Here is a 19,705-nt window from a genome sequence, read left to right as displayed (position 1 = left end):
TTTTATCCCTCTTTTCTGCTCTTGGCATCTCGAAAGTGCTCTCAGGAGTCCATAAAACTGGACGTTAGAGATGTCAGCGTCGTCCTTCGAGCTGCACTTCTCTCTTGGATTTCCTGTTTTGCTCTAATGCAAGTAAAAGTGCTTTTCTTTAGGTAGGATTTTTATGCAAATCCCCACACACATAGGCCATCTTCTTTCTTTCCTTTTTTGTTTTCCCCTTATCCTGTATCTCTATGTTTTTCCCTTTCTCCCTCTTTCTGATGTAGTGTTTACTCCAGTGTTTAGGTGAGCACACAGCCATTGCTAAGTCATACAAACTAAAGCTGATAAAGTCATCCTGGGACATTTTCCTTGGTGTCCCATCTCCATGGCTGCATGCCAGCTGCTGCCATCCCAACAGGATGTGTAGGTGTTGGTCCTCCTGACCGTAACTCACCCAGCCACAGCTCACATACAGGGTTTTGGCTGGAGTTCCATTTCATTCCAGGAAGCTCAGCCATCTCCCACCCATCCTTCTATCACCTTTACTGGCTGTTGAACCTTTCCTACATATAATTAAAGTGTTGGCCTCTTCACTAGGCAAACTTTCTGTGGACCCACTGCATCCTGAGCCTGATCCTAACTCCTCCTATTCCCAGCTGCTACCTCTTCCCCCCTTCAGCCTCAGCATCTCCTCTCTCAGCTCCCTGAGCAGCCATCGCACATCCCTCCCCCTTCACTTTGGCCAGAATTCTTCTGCCTTCTGCCCAAAACTTCTCTTTTCCCCCCATACCTGGGGTCATGTCCCTGCCTCCCCACCTACAGCTCACTGCCCTGTCTCTCTTAAGCCCCTGTGAGGGCAGAGAATGCTGTAAGATACATCAGACCTCCCTGCTTCCCAAGACTTGGATTTGAGTTTGAGAGGAGCATTTTGGTGCTGATTTTTACCTCTGGCACCTGACCATGGTATTTAGTTTCAGTTTTGCTCCTGGAAAGAGGGAAAACAGGTATATTCTAAGATAAGTTTTACTCTGATATGCTAAAAGTAAGCACAGGCACTTTACAGAAGGTGAGCAAGTGCTAATTTCTGGTATCCAAATACTTGGCTTTGCCAGTTGTGTCTTTTCTGCTTTCTTTGAGACTGATACATTGTTCCTGTCTTTCCTGGCTGGGATCGGTCGCTCCATGTCCCACTGCGCAAGCAGCTTCCAAGAGTGAGGGCAAACATCAGCAACAGGCTTTTAACCAAGCTACGAAAGCTAAAAGTCACATTTTATGCCCCAGGTCCTGCTCTTCCTGAGAGTTTCTGTAACATGAGGTCTTGCTTTGTCCTTGCAGATGTCAGCCATCGAAACCATGACGGAGAAACTGGAGAGCTTTGCAGCCATGAAGGCAGACACTGGCACTTCCCTGCAGCCCCTTCCACACCACCCCTTCAACTTCCGATCGCCACCGCCCACGTTGTCTGACCCCATCCTGCGCAAGGGCAAGGAACGCTACACCTGCAGGTGAGGACCTGAGCCCCCCAGGGAGCCACACTGTTCCCTCAGGGTGTGGAGGGAACCCCGGAGATGCCACCCTAGCTGGGGAGCTGCTGCACTGGGCACCAGCGTGGACCAGAGCAGCTTGACAGGGACATCTCCACTGCCTCTGCAGGAATGGGAGAGAAAACAAGAAGCAGCAGAGTTAGAACAGAGCATTGGGATGACTAATCCTCTCTGAAATAGCTTGTTTTGTCTGGTAGAAAATCACCGTCTTCTGTTTTCTTTGTAATTTTTAATAACCTTGAGAGCGGATCTGGAGATTCTCAAGCAGACCCAACTCTCCAAGCCAAGTCTCAGGCGTGTGGCAGCGAACAGGGCAGTTCCCACCGCCAGCACAATCTCAGCTAAATCCAATCTCAGCTGTGGAAAATGATGGAATTGTAAAAAATGGCATGCAGAAAACAACTTTTTCAAACACAGTCATATCCACAAAAGTTCTTATGTGCCCAGTGCATCTCCAAAAGCTCCTATCAGAGCAAATCCCCAGCATTTAATAATAAACCTCTGTCTCTGTTTTACCTGCAACTACTTGAGGTTCTGGTGGTGGCTCCTGCTGAGGTGTTTTGGGTGCAGAAAATAGGTACATACTTTGGTTGATGTATCTCTTATGTTCAACTCTGCCACAAAAGCTACAGGTTCAAATTTCAGCTGAACATTTAGAAATTGAAGGGGTTTGCTTACAACAGGGACTAAACTTGTATTTAGATACACACTTACAAGTTCCCATGTGGATGTTCATTGTTGAGGAACACTCACGTTAATTGTTTTTCTTCAGGACATCTGAGGGTGCTGAATGTCTCTGAAATTAAGAAAGTAAACTCAAACCTTCCTCCTACAGCAGTTCTCATAGTCAAGAGTGCAGCCCCTCTGCCTTAGTGTTTTATTTCCCAATTAGTATTTTTATTTATACCTTTTGAGTTTACTGTGAACTGGATTTATTGTGGAACACAGTTCCTTCCTTTATTAATTTCCTATTGCTGCATTTCCTTGCTCTAAGCAGCCTGTCAGCCCCATAACCCATAACACAATGCTGCAAGCCTTTATCCAGGAGAAAATTCTGTGGATTCCAAGGATGATGGAGCAGATTCTGTATGATGAGCTATAAAGGAGATCTATAAATATCTCAACTGACAGTATGACAGGGCAGTGATTAAACCCCCTGGATCCTGATGCAGAAACGCTGTAGTTAAACCATGTCCTCAAGTGCCAAGTCAATATGTTTTTTAAAAACCTCCTGGTATGGGGACTCCACCACTGCCTTAGGCATCCCATTCCAATGCCTGGCAACCCTTTCTGTGAAGAAATTCATCCTGATGTCCAACCTGAACCTCTCCTGGCACAACTTGAGGCTATTTGCTCTTGTCCTGTCCCTTGTTCCCTGGGAGCAGAGCCTGACCCCCACCTGGCTCCCCCCTTCTATCAGGGAGTTGGAGAAAGTGAGAAGGTCCTCCCTGAGCATCCTTTTCTCCAGGCTGAGCCCCCCAAGCTCCCTCAGCCACTCCCCATCAGACTTTTGCTCCCATGTCACCTCTGTGACCCCTGTTATTCTGGGGGGGGTGTCACCCTGTGCATTTTGAGCTCCACATCTTCCCCTTCAGTCCAGAAGGGAGCTGCGAGTGCACTGAGGGACTTTGGGAGTGGTATCAAGGTGGGTGAGGTGGATGGTGTCTGTGTGATGTCATGTGCCATCCATGGGCTCGCCTGCACTGCTGATTCCCTTGGCTTTCTCTCTCCAGGTACTGTGGTAAGATCTTCCCACGCTCAGCAAACCTGACAAGGCATCTGCGCACACACACTGGGGAACAGCCTTACAGGTGAGCTTGTCCCCCTTTCCCAAAACCCCTTTCCCAAACATTCCTCACTCACCACTCCGTTATTTTTCCCCCTTTCTATAAAGCTGTGCCAGCAGAACACCACAGGCCTGGAGCATTACATAGAGTGATTCATAGAGTTGTATATTATGTGTACCAGCCAAAAATAATCAGGCTTGGCAGCCTGAAGATAGACACTTAACTTATATTTAGATGTATGCTGGCAAATGAGGGCTCTGATTTGCAGTGTTGTTTCACACTCACGTTAACCATTCATCTCAAGGACAGCTGAAGGTGCTGAATGGCTCTGAAATTCAGGCTGGTTTGAAGGGCTTGCCAGGACCTTCATTGCTGGGCCTGGCTGTTTTTTTTTTCTTTTCTTAATGCATGTCAGTGGTGCTTGGAGCAGTGGAACAAAAAAACAAAGAAGAAAAACCCTATAGAATTATCTGCTTTAAAATGGGAGTTCAGCAGTGTCTGACTTTAAATCACAAAGTTTAAAGGGACTGATGGAAGGGGGATTCACACACAGTCTCACACATTTGGTGGGTGTTTTAGGTAGAAAGCTGAACTATTTTCTGCTAGTTAAGGACAAGGGGGTGTGAGTTTGATGCCTCAGTGTGCAAGGGGATGTGCACAGGGACAGACTCTCCCCCTGAAGAGTAGGCAGTGTCCCAGCCCAGCACATGCCAGTGCTGTGGCTCAGGAAGGGGCTCCTGTCCAAGTCATGGCTTTAAATCTGAATAAAACTCACAAAAAATATACATAATATATATGTGTAGGTCTACAAATTACTATTTCTTATGGAAGATCAAGCAGGAATCTTTCCCCCAGTATTTTCTCCTAGTTCTCTGCAGGCAGTTTCAAAAAACTTGGGCAAAAAAACCACTTTCTTGTTAGAATTAGATCCATATATGAGCAAACCTGAAGGAATGATGAATTGAGAGCTGCAAATCAAGCATTGTGTTTTCCATGATGTGAGTTAAGTGTTTTGCACATTGTCAAACAATAGTAACAATTCAGTTTCATTTTGGGTAGCTGATATTGCAGCGTTTCCATACAGAGCCATAAGTTCACAGCAAAGCGAATGTAGCAGTTGTATAAAGAGAAACACAAATTTATGAGCAGCAAAAGGCCATGTGGTCAAATACATCACATTTTTATGTTTAGTTTAACTCAATAAGTGACTCTCCCACATTGTAATCGCTGCTACACATGGAGTCACATTTATTTTCCATACAGAATTTTGAGTGTAGACATTAGGTAAATTAAACATACTGCCCCCTCCAAAGCAGACATGTATTTTGGACCCAGTCCCCACTGTGGTGTTTGAGGCTGTGGTATTTGATATGCCTGAACGGGCGCTGTGTGTTCCCTGGGCACTGAAACGCTCACTCCTGAATATTCAGGGATTCTTAGTTCAGTTTTCTTCCAAAAAAGGAGACTTGCAACTTAACAAAGGTTAGGAAAATAAAGATTTATTTAATCTGGTCTTCTCCCAGAAAATGGCCAGTGTGTTTTTTTCAGAGGTCTGACTCCTGGGCAATATTGTTGTTTAACAGCACTCTGGAGAGTCGGACCTGCGTTTACGGAGGAGCTTTAATTATCATTGATTTGCTTTTGCACTCAGAGAACTGAGATTTACAGCCTGGGCAGCCAGAATTGTTTGGAAAGCTTGTTTTTTAAGTGTTGACTTAATGCAGGTAAAAGGAGAGTTTACTGATGTCTCCCTTATAACTTGAGCACTGATTGTTTAAATATTTTTGCCTTTTCATTCTGTGAGTGCTATATATTCATCCAAATATCAATTAAAATGTTTTTAAAGCCAATGTAAACTGACTAAATGTTCATGTTGAGATCAAGAAACAGACCTGAAAACAAGGTGCTTCGGTTTCAGTTCCTGATTGTCATTGAAAAATTATTTTACCAAGAGTTTTGACCAAGTTTTTACCAAGATAAGGGTTTTTGTCAAGTCACTTAAACCTCCTAAATGTCTGTTTAATTATGTATAAAGTAGGAATTAATAGCACATGAGCAAATTATTTTTCTAAATGTGATTTTTGAAAAACCTTGGAGACCCTGTGCCCTACAGTGAAATTCACATTTCTTTTCACTCTTTTTTCTGCACTAAATCTAAAATTCAGGAGTAGGTATTTCAAAATCCAGCAAAAAAGCCCTTATAGGTCTTGTAGCCTGTTATTTGCATTAAGCTGCAACTAGCAACTAAAACTGATGTCTACCACATTGTTTAAGATCACACATAGTTCAATAAATATCTTTATTGAAGATATTTCGCATTTTCTGGTTTTTAAAAAGCAGCCTAAGTTCATCTGCAGTATAAATGCACTTGGGGTTGAGGGGGAGTTGCTTGTCTGTGTGTTTTGTGCTTTGTTACTGCAGTTTTGCCTCTCCAGCTCACACTGACCAGCAAATCAGTGTAAAACTGCAAGTGTATCTCAGGGACTCCTTCCCACGTTCCTGAGGTTTGCTCTCTGCTTTTCCCCTTCACCTGTGTTATCCCAGGGACCCGAGCCCCTCCAGCTCCAAAGATTGCTTGTCGTTCCTTGGAGCCCCCCAGTTCAATTTCCAGGTCATTCTTTGCTGTCATTCACTCACACTTTGGATGTTTTTAGCCCATTGCTGTGTTTTAAACTGATAAAGAAGAAGCTTTACTGGTGTTCTGTCAGTGTGTTTGCAAAGCAAATACTGCTGCCTTTGAGTTTTATTCTTCTCCTGCCTCCGAGTTCACCCCTTCCCTGAATTTAAACTGGTTCCTCTGTCTGGGTCATTTATTTAGATTAAAACTAGCAGCATTTCAAGCACTGACCCCTCTGGGACCACAAATAATGTGGGACATCTCCCTCATCCCTTTGCTTCCAAACCTGAGCTGCTCCTTCCCAAGGGCCTTCTGGTTCCTATTTTTTTAAGAAACTCTTTATCCTCTCTCTGTACCCTGCCCAGGGTGCACACAGTTCATGGTCAGGGAGAGGACCTGTCAGGGGGAACTTTTCAAAGGCTTCCTGAGGATCTAAATAAATGAACACGGAGGGGGCTGGATCACTCTTGCCTTACCCATGTGAGAACTGCCTTTGAACTGTCTGGAGTTGCTCCTGGGAGTGATTCAGGGAGAGCCAGGCTGAGAACCTGGGCAGCCCTGATGCCCGCTGTGCCAGGTGCCTGATGTGCCAGGTGCCTGCTGTGCCAGGCACTGGGACACACAAGTAGAGCTGAGTTTGGCTTAGGAGGGCACAGAGCTGGTGAGGACAGGCAGGGAAAACCACTGGCATCAGCAGGGAAGAGGAGGGTGCTCCTGGTCTAAGCTGGACAAAAGTACTCATGAAAATCCCATATGGAATAGCAGGATTTCTGGGGTATCAGCTGTTTTGAACATTGCAGCTTTCTGAAATGCTGAACAAGAGGAGCTGCTGAAGCCTGGCAGTTCCTGAGGGCAGATTCCTTGGTGCTGGAAATCTGTGTTTATCTTTTCATATAAAAACTGTGCTTGTTCTCGCTGATGTTAAATAACCTCTTGTTTTCTGGGGTTATTTCGGATTTTTTTAAAAGGATGAAAAACTTCAAAAGTCTGAAAAAGCTGTGGTTTATTTTGCTTTCTTCCTCAGTTAATCCTAATAAAGGTTCATTATTTGAAATACCTTTATTCTTTCTGGATATTTAGCAGTAGGAAATTCGGAGGTGGACATGGAATCCATAAGCATTCAGTGAGAGAGAGTGTTTCATAAATGTATCCCTGCTATTTCCAAAAATAATATCAATTTATTTTTAGAGGCCAAATAAAAATCACAGCTGGAGCACATCTGGAAATGGTGTGTGTTTCACAGCGGAGATTTTTTTATACTCGCTGTTGAACCTGTTGTGTCTGCAGGGAAGAATCTCATGTTCTAAGTGTCCAAGGAAATGCAGTTTCATCCTTGAGTGAGGCTGGCATGGGGTGAGTCTGAGTGCCCTGTGCATATTATCAGCTGCTGGTGTTTCCAAAGCCTGTGTGGATGCCCCTCCATCTCCATGTCTTGGGACCTTCCAACCCAAACCTTTTGGGGATTTTTGGATTCTTGTCGAGGAGTAGCTCAGGTCAGGGGAACAGATGCTCGAGGCTAGAGATGTTCAGAGCAGTCCTGCTGCAGTGAGTGGATTTGTTCTGAAATTAGAAGGGCTTGGGAACAGTTTTAATTTTGTCCTGTAAGTGTCCAGGATTTATGGAGGTTTGTATCAGAGAAAGGATTCTGCTGCTCATGGGTTTTGGAAACAAAGCCACGAGAGAAGCAGCTTTGTTGAGTTACAAGTGACGTATTTAAAGGGAGATCTAATGAGGGATTCGGCGGATTCGGAGAGTGAGGTTTTCCGCAGTTTGGTCCCAAAACTCTCCACTGCGGCTCGAAGCTGCCCTCTTCAGTCCATCGGCTGCTCCTGGGCTGCGCTGGGAGGGGAGGGCTGAGCCCACAGCACCACCGTGAGCAAATCCTTGGTTTTATTTGGAAGGAATCGGAATCCAAAAAGAAGGATGACGGCTTTGAACAGGCCCCCAACCCATCTGCCATGGGTCCTGCAGAGACTTGGCTCAAAGAGGGAATATTTCTTCATTCAGCAGCTTCCCTAAACATCCTGGCTTGTCTCCTTACATTCCAGTTTTTCATCATAAACCAGATATTCACTCGTAGGAGCAAACCTTATCCTGTTTGGAAACTATAGTGTATTTCTTGGGAGCAATTGTACAATAAGAATGGCCATAATTACCTTTAAAGACACACTCCAGTATCTCCAGTACCACAAGAAATTGCACAAATAGAGCTGGAGGCTTTTGTGTGTCCAACTGACTGTTATGCAGGCATTTACCAGTGAGTAAATCTACTAACTATTTTTATTAATTACTATTTTATACATTTATATATTATTATTTTATACATTTGACCTCCCCTCTTTCTTCTTCTCTCTTCATTTTCCTCCTTCCACAGCAATATTTCACCTAATCCTTCACAAAAGGGAAGGGTAGAAGGAATAAATTTACCTTTCTTATTTTAACATTGATGTGTGGAAAAGTAATTATTTTGTTTAAAGTCCTTATTTGTTTGGACGACTCACTTCCTAATTAATCCTAATCCTTTCTTTGTGCTCCTTGAGTAACAATAATATCAGATTTGTCTGGAATGATTAATGCCTTGTGCTTCCCATGTCCTCAGCTGAGTAAAGATTTATAGACCAACCTTTTCTGGTTTTCTGATAGTCAGATTTTTCTTTTTTTTTCCCCCCTCACGTTGCAATCTTTGGCATTTGCTTCTATTTTTCAGGTGTAAATACTGTGACAGGTCATTCAGCATTTCCTCCAACCTCCAGCGGCACGTTCGAAACATCCATAACAAGGAGAAGCCATTCAAATGTCACCTGTGCAACCGGTGCTTCGGGCAGCAAACCAACCTGGACAGGCACCTGAAGAAACACGAACATGAGAACGTTCCAGGTAGGAAAGGACATGGCTCTGTGGATTTTTGGGGCACTGGAGGGAAAAGACACGATGGTCTGATCTCCCTGGCCCTTGGAAAGCCTTTTTGGAGCGCACTGTTCCTTAAGGCTGAGTTTGTAGGTGTATGTGAAGTTCAAAAAGATAAACAGGCTTTGTCTTAAAATAAAAACTAAAAGAAAACATTCCTATGCTGGAACCAAGTAAGTGATTTCCCAGCAAAAGTAAAAAAATATTATGGAAAAGTTATAGGCAAATAGCTCTGTGATGGATAAAGGTTCTTAAATTCTATGTATTGTCCATAAATGCTAAATATCCCCTGTATTTCCCTCTGTAGTTCAGGCCCAGGAAGCATGAACTTCTTTGGGAGCTTTGGTCTATGACCTTTCTCTTAAATGTTGAATCATGAGTACCCCGTGAGAGGAATGTTGATAACGTTCCTCTTGCATATTTCCTGCTAATAATGGCCCTGGCAATACCTGATGGTGTCTCCTGTTCTCTTTCCTTGTCTCTCCCCCACAGTGAGCCAGCACTCCGGAGTCATTACAAACCACCTTGGGACCAGTGCCTCTTCCCCAAACTCGGAATCAGACAACCATGCACTTTTAGATGAAAAAGAGGATTCCTATTTCTCTGAAATCAGAAATTTTATTGCAAATAGTGAGATGAATCAAGCATCAACTTTAGCAGATAAAAGGTAGACATGAAAATAGAATTATCTGGTGACAGCACAGGCATGAACAGCAAAATAATATGGGAGAGAACTTAGGCTGGTTGGTAGAAGCTTTCTCCTCCTGGTTGCCCAAAGGGAGATTGTTGGAATACAGCAGCACAGAGAAGGAGGAAAACTGTTTGTCCCACAGATGTTATATTTTAAGAGGTGGAAAGCCAGCATTTAAATTCAGACTACACAATATTGTAGTTTGAAAAGCCTCGGAGTTGGTGTATTCTTGCTATACTTACTGGCCCATAAGACATGGTGAAGGCTGATTTTTAAGTGCCTGAAACATGTTAGTTTTCCTTTGTCTTTCATTTAAAATAATCTATATATGTATATAAACATGTCTCTGTGTTCATATATATATATATATATATATAAAACATTATCAAAGCATTGCAGTAAAAATGCATGACTTACACATTTGCCACCTTTTCTTCTTTCCTTTCTCCTTCTCCCTCCCCCTCGACCAAATATTTCAGACCAGAAATCCAGGATATTGATGGCAATTCCCAGTGTCATGGATTAGCAAATGAGAAAACAGAAGATGTGGATGATGAAGATGAAGAACTGGAAGAGGAAGATGACGACAGCCTGACAGGGAAGTCCCAGGATGAGACAGTCTCGCCCACTGCAGAGCCCAGAGGGGCGTTTGAGGATGAAGAGGATGAGGAGCCCACATCTCTCACCATGAGCTTTGACCACACCCGGAGGTGAGGGAGCCGTTCCCTTCAGGGAGCCAAATGGGGCTCAGACATCTGCCCCTGTGTTTGTGGTAGATCATCAGTGCTGTGGTTTTGTTTTCCAAACCATGTATCATGCCTCCAGTTAGATCTGAGCATTCACTTGAGATTTCATTTCACTGTGGTGGGGCACACAAAACAAGTGGACTGCAAGGAGAGTCTTGGATGAGGTGTATATCCAAGGCTTGAGGAGTTTGGATCATTAGTCCAACACAGAAACCAGCATTCTCAGGGTACCACAACTTGGCAGGTATTGTCTTTCTGTCCAAAACTGTGGTCAGGGTGAAGGAAGAGGCATCTGCTCAATCCCTTTGGTGCTGCTCTGGCCCCTTGAATTGTAGCAAAATATCCTTGATTTCAAGTGGAGTTCTCAGAGCTCTGGCAAAAAGAGGATTCTGCCCCTCTCAGGTGAGATGCCACCTGCAGAGCTGCCTCCAGCTCTGGAGTCCCAGCACAGGAAGGATGTGGAGCTGCTGGAGCAAGTGCAGAGCAGGTCACCACGTTGATTAGAAGGATGGAACAGTTCTAATATGGACAAACGCTGGGAGAATTGAGATTGTTAAACCTGGAAAAGAGAAGGCTTCAGGGTGACCTAATTGTGGCTTTCCAGTACCTAAAGGGAGCTACAGGAAATGTGGGGAGAGACTATTTACAAGGGCCTGGAGTGACAGAACTGACAGAGAGTAAGGTTATTGGATATTATGAAGAAATTCTTCCCTGTGAAGGTGGGCAGGCCTGGCACAGGTTGCCCTAAGAAGCCATGGCTGCCCCATTCCTGGAAGTGTCCAAGGCCAGGTTGGATGGGGCTTGAAGCACGCTGGTCTAGTGGAAAGTGTCCTTGTCCATGGCAAGGGCTGGAATAAGATGATCTGTAAAGTACTTTCCAACTCAAACCAGTCTGTGATTCCATTCTTTAAAAAGTGAAGACTTTTTTTCCCCAAGGTCCAGCCATTTTGAGACACCTTTAAAATTAAAGTTTGCTGCACATATTTCAGTCCCAGCTTTCTTTTTGCCTCAGTTTGCCTCAATTACCCCCCTGGTATTTGCAGCAGATCTCCCCTGATGCCAAGTAGAATCTTACCCAATTCAAGTGCACTGGTGATTTTGGTGCAGAACCTCAGACACCTGTCCTGCTTGTTGCTTTCCACTTCTTCTCTGCTCCTTCCATCCTGTGTGGTTTCTGTGTCCGTGTGTTCGTCCATTCACGCATGTGGCTTGTGAGCCCCCATGGGTTGTGCATGCAGGCAGTGGGCAAGGGCCCCACACCTGGGCGAGGTGCGAGTGCCCAGACCAGCTAACACAGGTCACCCCTGGTCATTGGTACAGGTGTATTGAGGAGGACGAAGCCGGCCTGTTAGATTTGGAGCAGATGCCGAATTTTGGGAAGGGGCTGGATCTTCGCAAAGCAGCCGAGGAAGCATTTGAAGTTAAAGATGTGTTTAATTCCACCTTAGACTCTGAAACAATAAAACAGACTCTGTACAGGCAGGCTAAAAACCAGGTGGGTATATACAGAACGTTTTCCAAGCTTGCTGCCAGCATGTACAGTAGGATTAGGGAGCAGCTGGCCAAGGGTTATTTTCCCCTTCTAGGGGGTTATTTTCCCCTTCAGATGGGTTATTTCCCCCTTGCAGCAGGAATTCTAACACACACATGGATCATACATGAACTGTGTCTTGTTGCAACTAGACTGAAATAGAGAAGAAGGGACTGGTCATCACCTTTATTTCACCAGGTTAATTTAGTCTTCAGCCCATGTGGTGAGAACATGGTTATACAGGAAGAGAGAGGCATCTGTCTGTTTTTATCTGTCTGTATAAATGTTTTTGTGACTCTATTTATTTATACTTTGGGATGGATCTTCTGTCTGTAAACACTGAGGTTTATTCTGCAGAAACAGCAAAAAGTGCCCTTGGGTTTGGTTATAAAAGGTGTCATAGACAACAATTTCCAGGACTGGCAGCCCAACATGTCTTCTTATTTATCTCCTTGATTTCTAAAAGTAAACCATAAAAGGGGAAAAAAACAAAACCCTGTGAGCCAGACCAGTTAGACCCACCAAAAAATCTCAAAATGGCATCTCAGCACTTGCTGGAGTTCTGAGAAAAATGTAGAGTATGGGGCAGGTCTGTTTGTGCTTTCTGCTTTTTGGTTAGCCAAAGTACTCCTTCTGGTTTTATGGAGTTGATCTCTTGATCCCTACACAAGGATTCTCACAGAAGAACTGTTCAATGAGGTTACCTCACCAGCCTTGACTGGAGAGAGCACACACAGCCCTTGCTGGGGGATGAGCACAGTTCTTGCCTCAGAGGCTCTTTCTGACCTTCAAGCAACAGAGTTTATCATAAAATCTATTTCAAATATTCAGTAGAGCAGTAACTTAGCGCAGCTGCCACAGAGAACATGATTTTTGATTTATCACCCCCCAAAACTTGTGAAATTCTTGTCCTCCTTCGTAGCAGGTGTTAGGAGTGAAGCTGGGAAGGGTCTGCTGGAAGATCAAGCAGAGGATTTCTTGAGGGTGAAACTCAATTAAAACACAAGCCACTTGTCTGACTCTTACCTGTGTCCTGTCACTAATATCCCAACTAACTCTTTAAGAAAAACTTGCTCTTTTCCAATCACTTTGTTAGGTCCAGCCTGTGCTTGATGGTGGAGGGGGGTTATTTTGGGGTTTTGAATCAGTTCTACACTTGAATCACAATAAGCAACTTAAATAATTCAAACCATGTCTTGTGCAGGAAATGTAAGAGTAAATCAACATTTGTGTGAGCAACACAGCACTCCTTTGCCTTTCTTTTAAGTAATTTTAGAGGAGTGTGTGTCCACAACACCACAAAGCTGTACCTCTTTCCTGGACCAGGGAGGGAGGGGGCTGATCATGTTCTCCTCCTTTCTCCTGGGTGACCATGACATTGGATTTCCCCTCTGGTGTATGAGGTTATCATTTGCCCCTGTCCTCACATCACTTGTGTGGGTTGTGGAAGGGTGCAGAGCTGTGTGAGACAAGTAGTCTTGGAGGAGGGAGAGCATCCAGGTTACAAGAAGCCAGCAGACTGTTATATATACAGAAGTTGTGGTGTGTTTCTCTCAGAAAACACCTTTAATCATTTCACTGCAGCAATAAATCCACACCGATAGAACATCTGAACACACTAGTAGTGCCAGTGAGCGTTCTGTGTTCCTAAATACGTACATTGGTGTCTACAGGCACCAGTGGGCTCACGCCAGACACTGAGTGGGGATGAGCAGCTGCCCACCAGTGCCCACCAGGCTGCCGCTCCTGTGGGCATTGCTGCCCCTTTCCTGGGCATGTTCCTGCCCCAGCCTAGTCTCTCTGAAACACTGGCCTGTCTGGGGATGTGCTTATTTTAAGAACAAACCCAAGTAACAGCTGCTTTTCCCTGGAAGCAGAGCCTGGTATCACATGTGTGGGGCTGTGACCAGGCCTGGCTCAGGATAGGTTTGGGCTTGTAAAAACCAGTGGGAATGAGGACTATCCCCACAACTGCCTGTAAACAGTGGTAAATCTGAGTATTTGGAGTGGTGGGTGCCATCCTGCTGTGTGGATGGGAATTTTTCCCTGTGGCAAGGCCATTAGCCCAGGCCAGAGGATGCTGCTGGTCCTGTCTGAGGGGCTGAGTGGTGCTGTGCCTCACATGGTCCTGCAGGTATGTTCACACATGTCCTCTGCATTCCTCTCTCCCTCAGGCTTATGCAATGATGCTGTCCCTGTCTGAGAACGCTCCCCTCCACACGTCCTCCCAGAACTCTCTGGGTGCTTGGTTGGACATGGCAGGAGCAGCTTCAGAGTCGGGGACCTTTAACCCCATCAACCACCTCTGAGAGGTCCTCAAGGCACTGGCCAGAGTCCAAGCGAGGTGGCAGTGGTGGTGCAGTTATCCTTGCAAAATCCCAGCGAGCAGAAGATGGATGAGAGGGCCTCAGGGAGTCATCTGGACCTTGGGCTGAGAAGGAAACCTGTTGCATCCGACCTACACGTCCTGCATTTTTATCTATCCTGAGTTTTCCTTTCTAATTTATCAGAATGAACCTCTCCCAAACTGGATAACCCTGAAGAAGCCCCAGGATTTCAGTCTATAGGAATAGCATGAGCAAGACATGAATTGCAACAGTGCAATCAAAGATTGGCCCATCCAACCTTATAAACCAGTGTCACTGAGCCAGGTCAGCCTGAGCAGGAATGACAGCTTGAAACCACATGGCAGCATTTCCTTTCCACCTGGCTGAATAAGGATGTATCAAGAGAAGAGAGGCAGCTGTGACCTGTCCCTGGTGCAGTTCTGACATAGTCACTGGAGTTATATCAGGGAAGCATAAATTCAACCTATTTCACTGTTTCCTAAAAGAATTCTGTGCTCCCACAGAAATACCATCCTGTCCTTTGCTCCCAACAAAATATTGGCACAGAGAAAGCTCCTACAACGTGAGGCCTGTGGTCATCATGCAGCTCCCAGCTGAGACATCTCCAGCCTGGAACATTGCTGAGGTTGGGGTGGTGGATGTGGTTCATCAGCTGTGCCCTGAGCACCTTCTGTCTCTGCCAACATTGTGAAGCTGAGAGGGCTTCCCACCCTTGCCAGTGCCTCCGAGCCTGAGCTGCTGCCAGGCTGGGAGCATCAGAGTGTTTGGGACAGAACCATGCTCAGCTGGGGCGGTGGCAGTGGCAGTGGTGGCACTCTGGAGTGATGGAGCTCCTGGAAATGCTTGGAATTCCCCAAACAGAGAGATCCTGGAGTAAACCCTTCCCTCGCTGTGCATGAGGAAGCGTGTGCTGGGCAAGTCTCACCTCACAAAGGGCAACTCAGACACGTCTTCTCATGTGTCATCTCCCGGGGGTTTTGTGGTGAAATCATTCTGTGCTGATGATATCTGGGGCTGTGGCAGAGATCTCTGATTCACACCGTTGTTTTGGCCTGTTGGACAGTACCTCTGCACCACCCGCTGCTGCTTGGCCTGTAATTTAAGTACAAAGATTAACATTTCTGTGCTCCAGCAGCCTGAGGGTACAGAGCTCTGCTCAAGCACAGAGATAAGAATCAAGTTGTCTCTCTGACTCTAAAATTGCTCACAGATATTTTATGAGTGATTTTAAATACTTGGAAGCCCCATCTCCTTTACTGATACACAGCAGCCTCCAGAAATCCTCTGGGCTTTCTGCTGTTCTCCATTGGCACTTACAGTCTGCTGTTGGAGCAGGGAATTTGGAGATAACGTTGATTTACGGAATGATTACAAAAGCCACGTGCAACCTCTTGGCCTGCTCGGTATGAAAAAGGGCAGGTGTAGGGTTCTGAGCCAGTCCAGAGTGTGAAGCCTCATTCCAACATGCCAAAACAACAGAACCAGTTCTCTGAGTAAAACAAAGGAGGTGTTGGGAGTTATCTTTTTGTGAGGTCAGTTTTGCTCCAAAGATCACACCTGAGGCTATTTTAGGGAGCCAGGACCCTCAGACTGCTCACAGAGGAAAACATCAAGGGTGGCTTTGGTACAGAAGGAACAAAAGGTAAATTAGCAGCACCAGCATGTTTTCCAAGAAAATTTATCCTCTTCTTTTGGTTTTCCACAACATCCTGTGAAAGTGCCCAAGGCTCTGAGAACACCAGTCAGTGTAACCGAACTGCTTCATGTATTTGCACAAAACTCTTGGGCAGGTGAAGCCTGAGAGCCAACATTGTCAGAGGAACCCCGGCTCTGCAGAGGGGAGGGGCAGCACTGTCCTGTCCTGTCCTGTTCTGTCCAGTCCTGTCCCGTCCCGTCCCATCCCATCCCACCCCATCCCATCCCATCCCATCCTATCCTGTCCCCACTGCAGCAGCAGCAGCACAGTGCTGCCCAGGCACTTGGCCTTTAAATTATTCCCACGGGGGCCAACTGAAAATAATAGAAGAATTGTTTCTTTTCCTGATGGAATTTATTTTAATCTGTATATAACTTGTAATTTTGGGATAATTCTTATTTTATTTCTTCCTTAACAGTATTTTTTGCATTAGGTATCATTCTTGTGAAGAAATAATGTTAATATAAGTATGTAGTGAAGGACCAAAATCGTGTTAAGGTTGGATGTTGGATAACCAGGGAGTGGGAAGATTTTGTCCATGTGCCAAATTACCCTGATCAGTCCTGCCAGTCATGCTGCCGATTCTCCAGACAATCATTCCTTGGGTTCCCTTTGCCTTGAAGTGCCCAGGGCGTTGGAGGAAGGTTCTAGTGATTGTCTTGGCTGGTTGGGAACCAGCACCAGCTCTCCTAATGCAGGAGGAGGAGAAGGCCAGTGGGAATGCTCTGTCTCGATGGCCTTGCTCCAGGAGAACATGGAAACAGCCTTAAGTGTGTGGATAGATCCATCCTGTCCCATTCTAGCATGAAGTTGATTTGCAGCTCCTTGGCTTTTGGCAGTGGCTTGAAGCAAACCGTGTGTCGGAGCGTCTCTCTGGTAGGGCCCATGGCACTGACTGTTGTGCTGAAACAAGACCTGTGGGCAGTAATTAGGGTTTGTGTGCTCTGTCCAGATGTTCTATCCATCCTTGAAGCCTCCTTTGAGGAGGTTGGCATAACCCTCCACAGCACAGGGAGGGAATGGAACAGCCAAGCGAGTGGCAGTGAGCTGGTCACCAGAATGTGGGCCAAGTATTAAGAAATTCAGGTGTTATCAGGGGGATTTATTTGGAGGATTTATGGTCTTCCCATTCATATCTCAGCCCTGCTGCCTGTCACATGGTTCCTCCAGAAACAGTTTATCAGGTTCTTGCTCTGGCTGAGCTCATACTGTCACTATCCCCCTCCCAGGATCGTCCCAGGGATCCTGCCTCTCCACAGATCTCCAGGGGCGAGGGCTTCTGGTGCTGGCCAGGGATGGGGAAGTAAAATCCAGCCAAGGACTGAGGACATTAAAAATATAGGGTTTAAAATCATGAAATGATTTTTTCCTTTCCATATTTCCTAATTTAGTTTTCTCCCCATTTGTTGTAGGATCTCCCAACTCCTCTAATTTAGCACTGATTACAAGTTTTGATCTTTCCAGTTAAGATAAAGAAACAGAAAGCCTCACCGAACCTCTATTTATCTTTAGCTTTCATTTGCTTGCACTTGAAAAGTGCTGCAGTTCACAGCTGGTGTTTAGGTTTTGGTTTGCTGCTTTAGTGAAGAATCCCATATTTTCAAGGCTGTTTGCTGAGACGTGTGTGTCAAGGACACTGCCATCAAAGCACAGGTGGCTTCTCAGCAGTGGGGAAGGTTTGGGAGCTTTGGTGAGATGTGGAGCTGTAGTGCTAAGGGCCGTCCAACACCACAGACACATTGTGGTCAGGATCCAGGATCCTGGTGTGATGTGGGCAGGTGAGGGTGGCAGCAATGGGAGTGTGGCTGCAGCGTGTTCAATAGCCAGGGCACCACCTGAGGTGTAGTTTGAACGAGAGATTTGTGTAGGATCTACTTCTTGAAGTATTTTCACATCCCATGGCCATCTTGCCACAACAGCACAGAGGAGAGAAGGGGAGGCCCTATGGATTTTTGGGGTGGCCAGGTGAGACTGGAAGCTGCTGGCTGCATCTTCCTGCTCAGCGTGGATGGAATGTCACTGCTCCACAAAGAGCCCTCACTTTGGATGCGGGTGGATCTTCCTGCCTGGGCTGGTTAGGGAGGAGGACATAGGTCTTGTGCCTATGTATTCCCTGCTCCTGCCTGCTCAGACCTGGTGGTCCGCACTGGTGTGATCGTGTGGCTGGTGTGGAGAATGGGGGTTCTCCTGTGGGATGTGCTGAGGCACCAGGTCCTCCTTCAGGATGTGAGGTGCCAGGTCCTCTCGCAGGACAGGTCAAGGCACTGAGTTCTTCCACAGGACATGCCCTTTGGTGCACAGGTAGCTCTGAGCGGGTGCCTTTCCAAGGTGTCTCACGCCAGTCAGGTCCTGCCTCATGGGGTGCCCCAGGGATGTAGATGTGCAGGGCTCCACAGGAGCTGCCCAAATCCAAAATTAACGGGGCTGAGCTGCAAACACCAGCTGAGTTTGCTCAGCTGCATTCTGGGACAAATGCCCAGCTGGGGTTCTGTCCTGCTTAAAACAGTGTAGAGGAAGCTTTTGGTTTCTCCCAAATCAGCACTTAGACGCTCAGTAGACCTTCTTGGAAATGGCTTCTCGTTCCTGTCACGCGAAGCATTTCGAAAAGCACTTGCACAATGACATGAACATGTTTGACTCTAAGCATCAAAGCACTGGATTGTGAGCCCCCTCCCCTCCGCCCAGGTCAATCTGCTGACTTACACTCGGTTTCTACGTGCTGTATTGTGTGTGTGTGTGTGTGGCGGGGAAGGGGGAGTGGGACCCTGCCTGCTGCTGCCCCTGGGAGCACGACGGGCCCCATGGGCAGGAGTGATGTGTCGCTCGGGTCAGTGCTGGTAACATAAGGGCAAAACCCTCTGCTCCTCGCACATGGTCAGTAGTGTTCTCACAAAGCCATGAAACTTCTCTGTAGTGTTGAGTGATACTGTGACTAAAACGTTCTTGAATGATTCCGAGGTTCTTTTTTCTCTTTCTTCTGTCATTAATTCTTAGTACCACTTTGGAAAAAAAAGAATGAAAAAGAAAAAAAAGGCAGCTTTGATTTCCAAATGTGCAATTCACATGTGAACAAAGTAATTCTGAAAGTAATTCTCAGTGTATTTTACATTCTCGTTGCTCTCTTCAAAGCAAGAGATGTTTTGCCCTGATGTCATTTCCAGCCTGCAGAAGATGTAATTTAAAACATATATATATTGTGCTTGCAAGAATCATAAATCTGTGCATCCTATGTCATTCCTTTTCCCATTGTTACAATACAGATATGATTTAGGTTGGATTTTTTTTCCTTTAGACCTGTATAGTGTTTTTTTAAATCAATTGTAAATGTCTGGTTTTCATATAATGTTTAAAAAACATTGAGAAAGAGGATGGTGCTTGTTCCATATCATTCTTGATTGTATATTGCTTCTGTTATGTTTATAAGTAAACTGTGCATGACTTGTGTTTAGCAGTCATTATTGTGTCCGTTTGTGAAATTTTTATTAAAAAGAAAAAAATTCCGTAGATGCACTTATTGTATATGTGATTAGATTTTGCGTCCGAGGCTCGAAGCCTCGAACTGCCAAGGAAGAAAGAAAAAAAGTGTTGGCAGTTATTAATTAATATGGAATCGCTTTGTTGGGAGCATAATGAAATAAAAGATATGAAGTGTAGAAAATAATTAAAAAAGGCGATTTTACAAATTTCATTTTGATGCTTGTGATAAAAGACAAATGTACTTGTGTAGAGAAATTCCTTTAAAATAATGAATAGACAAAGCTGATTTTGAGGTTAATGCTGTAGAATAGGAATGTATACCAAATGTAATCTTTCCAATGCTACAATGAATTTATACATGAGATTGATATGCAATAAA

The 19,705-nt window shown here is 45.3% G+C and overlaps 1 protein-coding gene across 2 annotated transcripts in view; it reads left to right on the top strand.

The window, feature by feature from the left end:
* The window catches only part of PRDM16 (PR/SET domain 16), a 272,623-nt gene extending 252,918 nt beyond the window's left edge, over positions 1-19,705 (top strand). Inside the window, exons 11-17 of one of the 2 annotated variants that reach the window (XM_071575767.1) lie at positions 1,318-1,487; positions 3,260-3,337; positions 8,638-8,807; positions 9,330-9,504; positions 10,008-10,238; positions 11,595-11,769; positions 13,980-19,705. In XM_071575767.1, the coding sequence (XP_071431868.1) occupies positions 1,318-1,487; positions 3,260-3,337; positions 8,638-8,807; positions 9,330-9,504; positions 10,008-10,238; positions 11,595-11,769; positions 13,980-14,114 (1,134 nt within the window). In that variant the 3' untranslated portion in view covers positions 14,115-19,705. The remainder of the gene's footprint in view (positions 1-1,317; positions 1,488-3,259; positions 3,338-8,637; positions 8,808-9,329; positions 9,505-10,007; positions 10,239-11,594; positions 11,770-13,979) is intronic. The other variant, XM_071575766.1, reaches the window with a different exon arrangement.

The sequence above is a fragment of the Pithys albifrons genome, chromosome 22 (assembly GCF_047495875.1).
Source record: "Pithys albifrons albifrons isolate INPA30051 chromosome 22, PitAlb_v1, whole genome shotgun sequence".
Lineage (NCBI taxonomy): Eukaryota > Metazoa > Chordata > Aves > Passeriformes > Thamnophilidae > Pithys > Pithys albifrons.
Note: the sequence above shows the minus strand (reverse complement) of the source record. Positions and strands in the feature narration are given on the sequence as shown.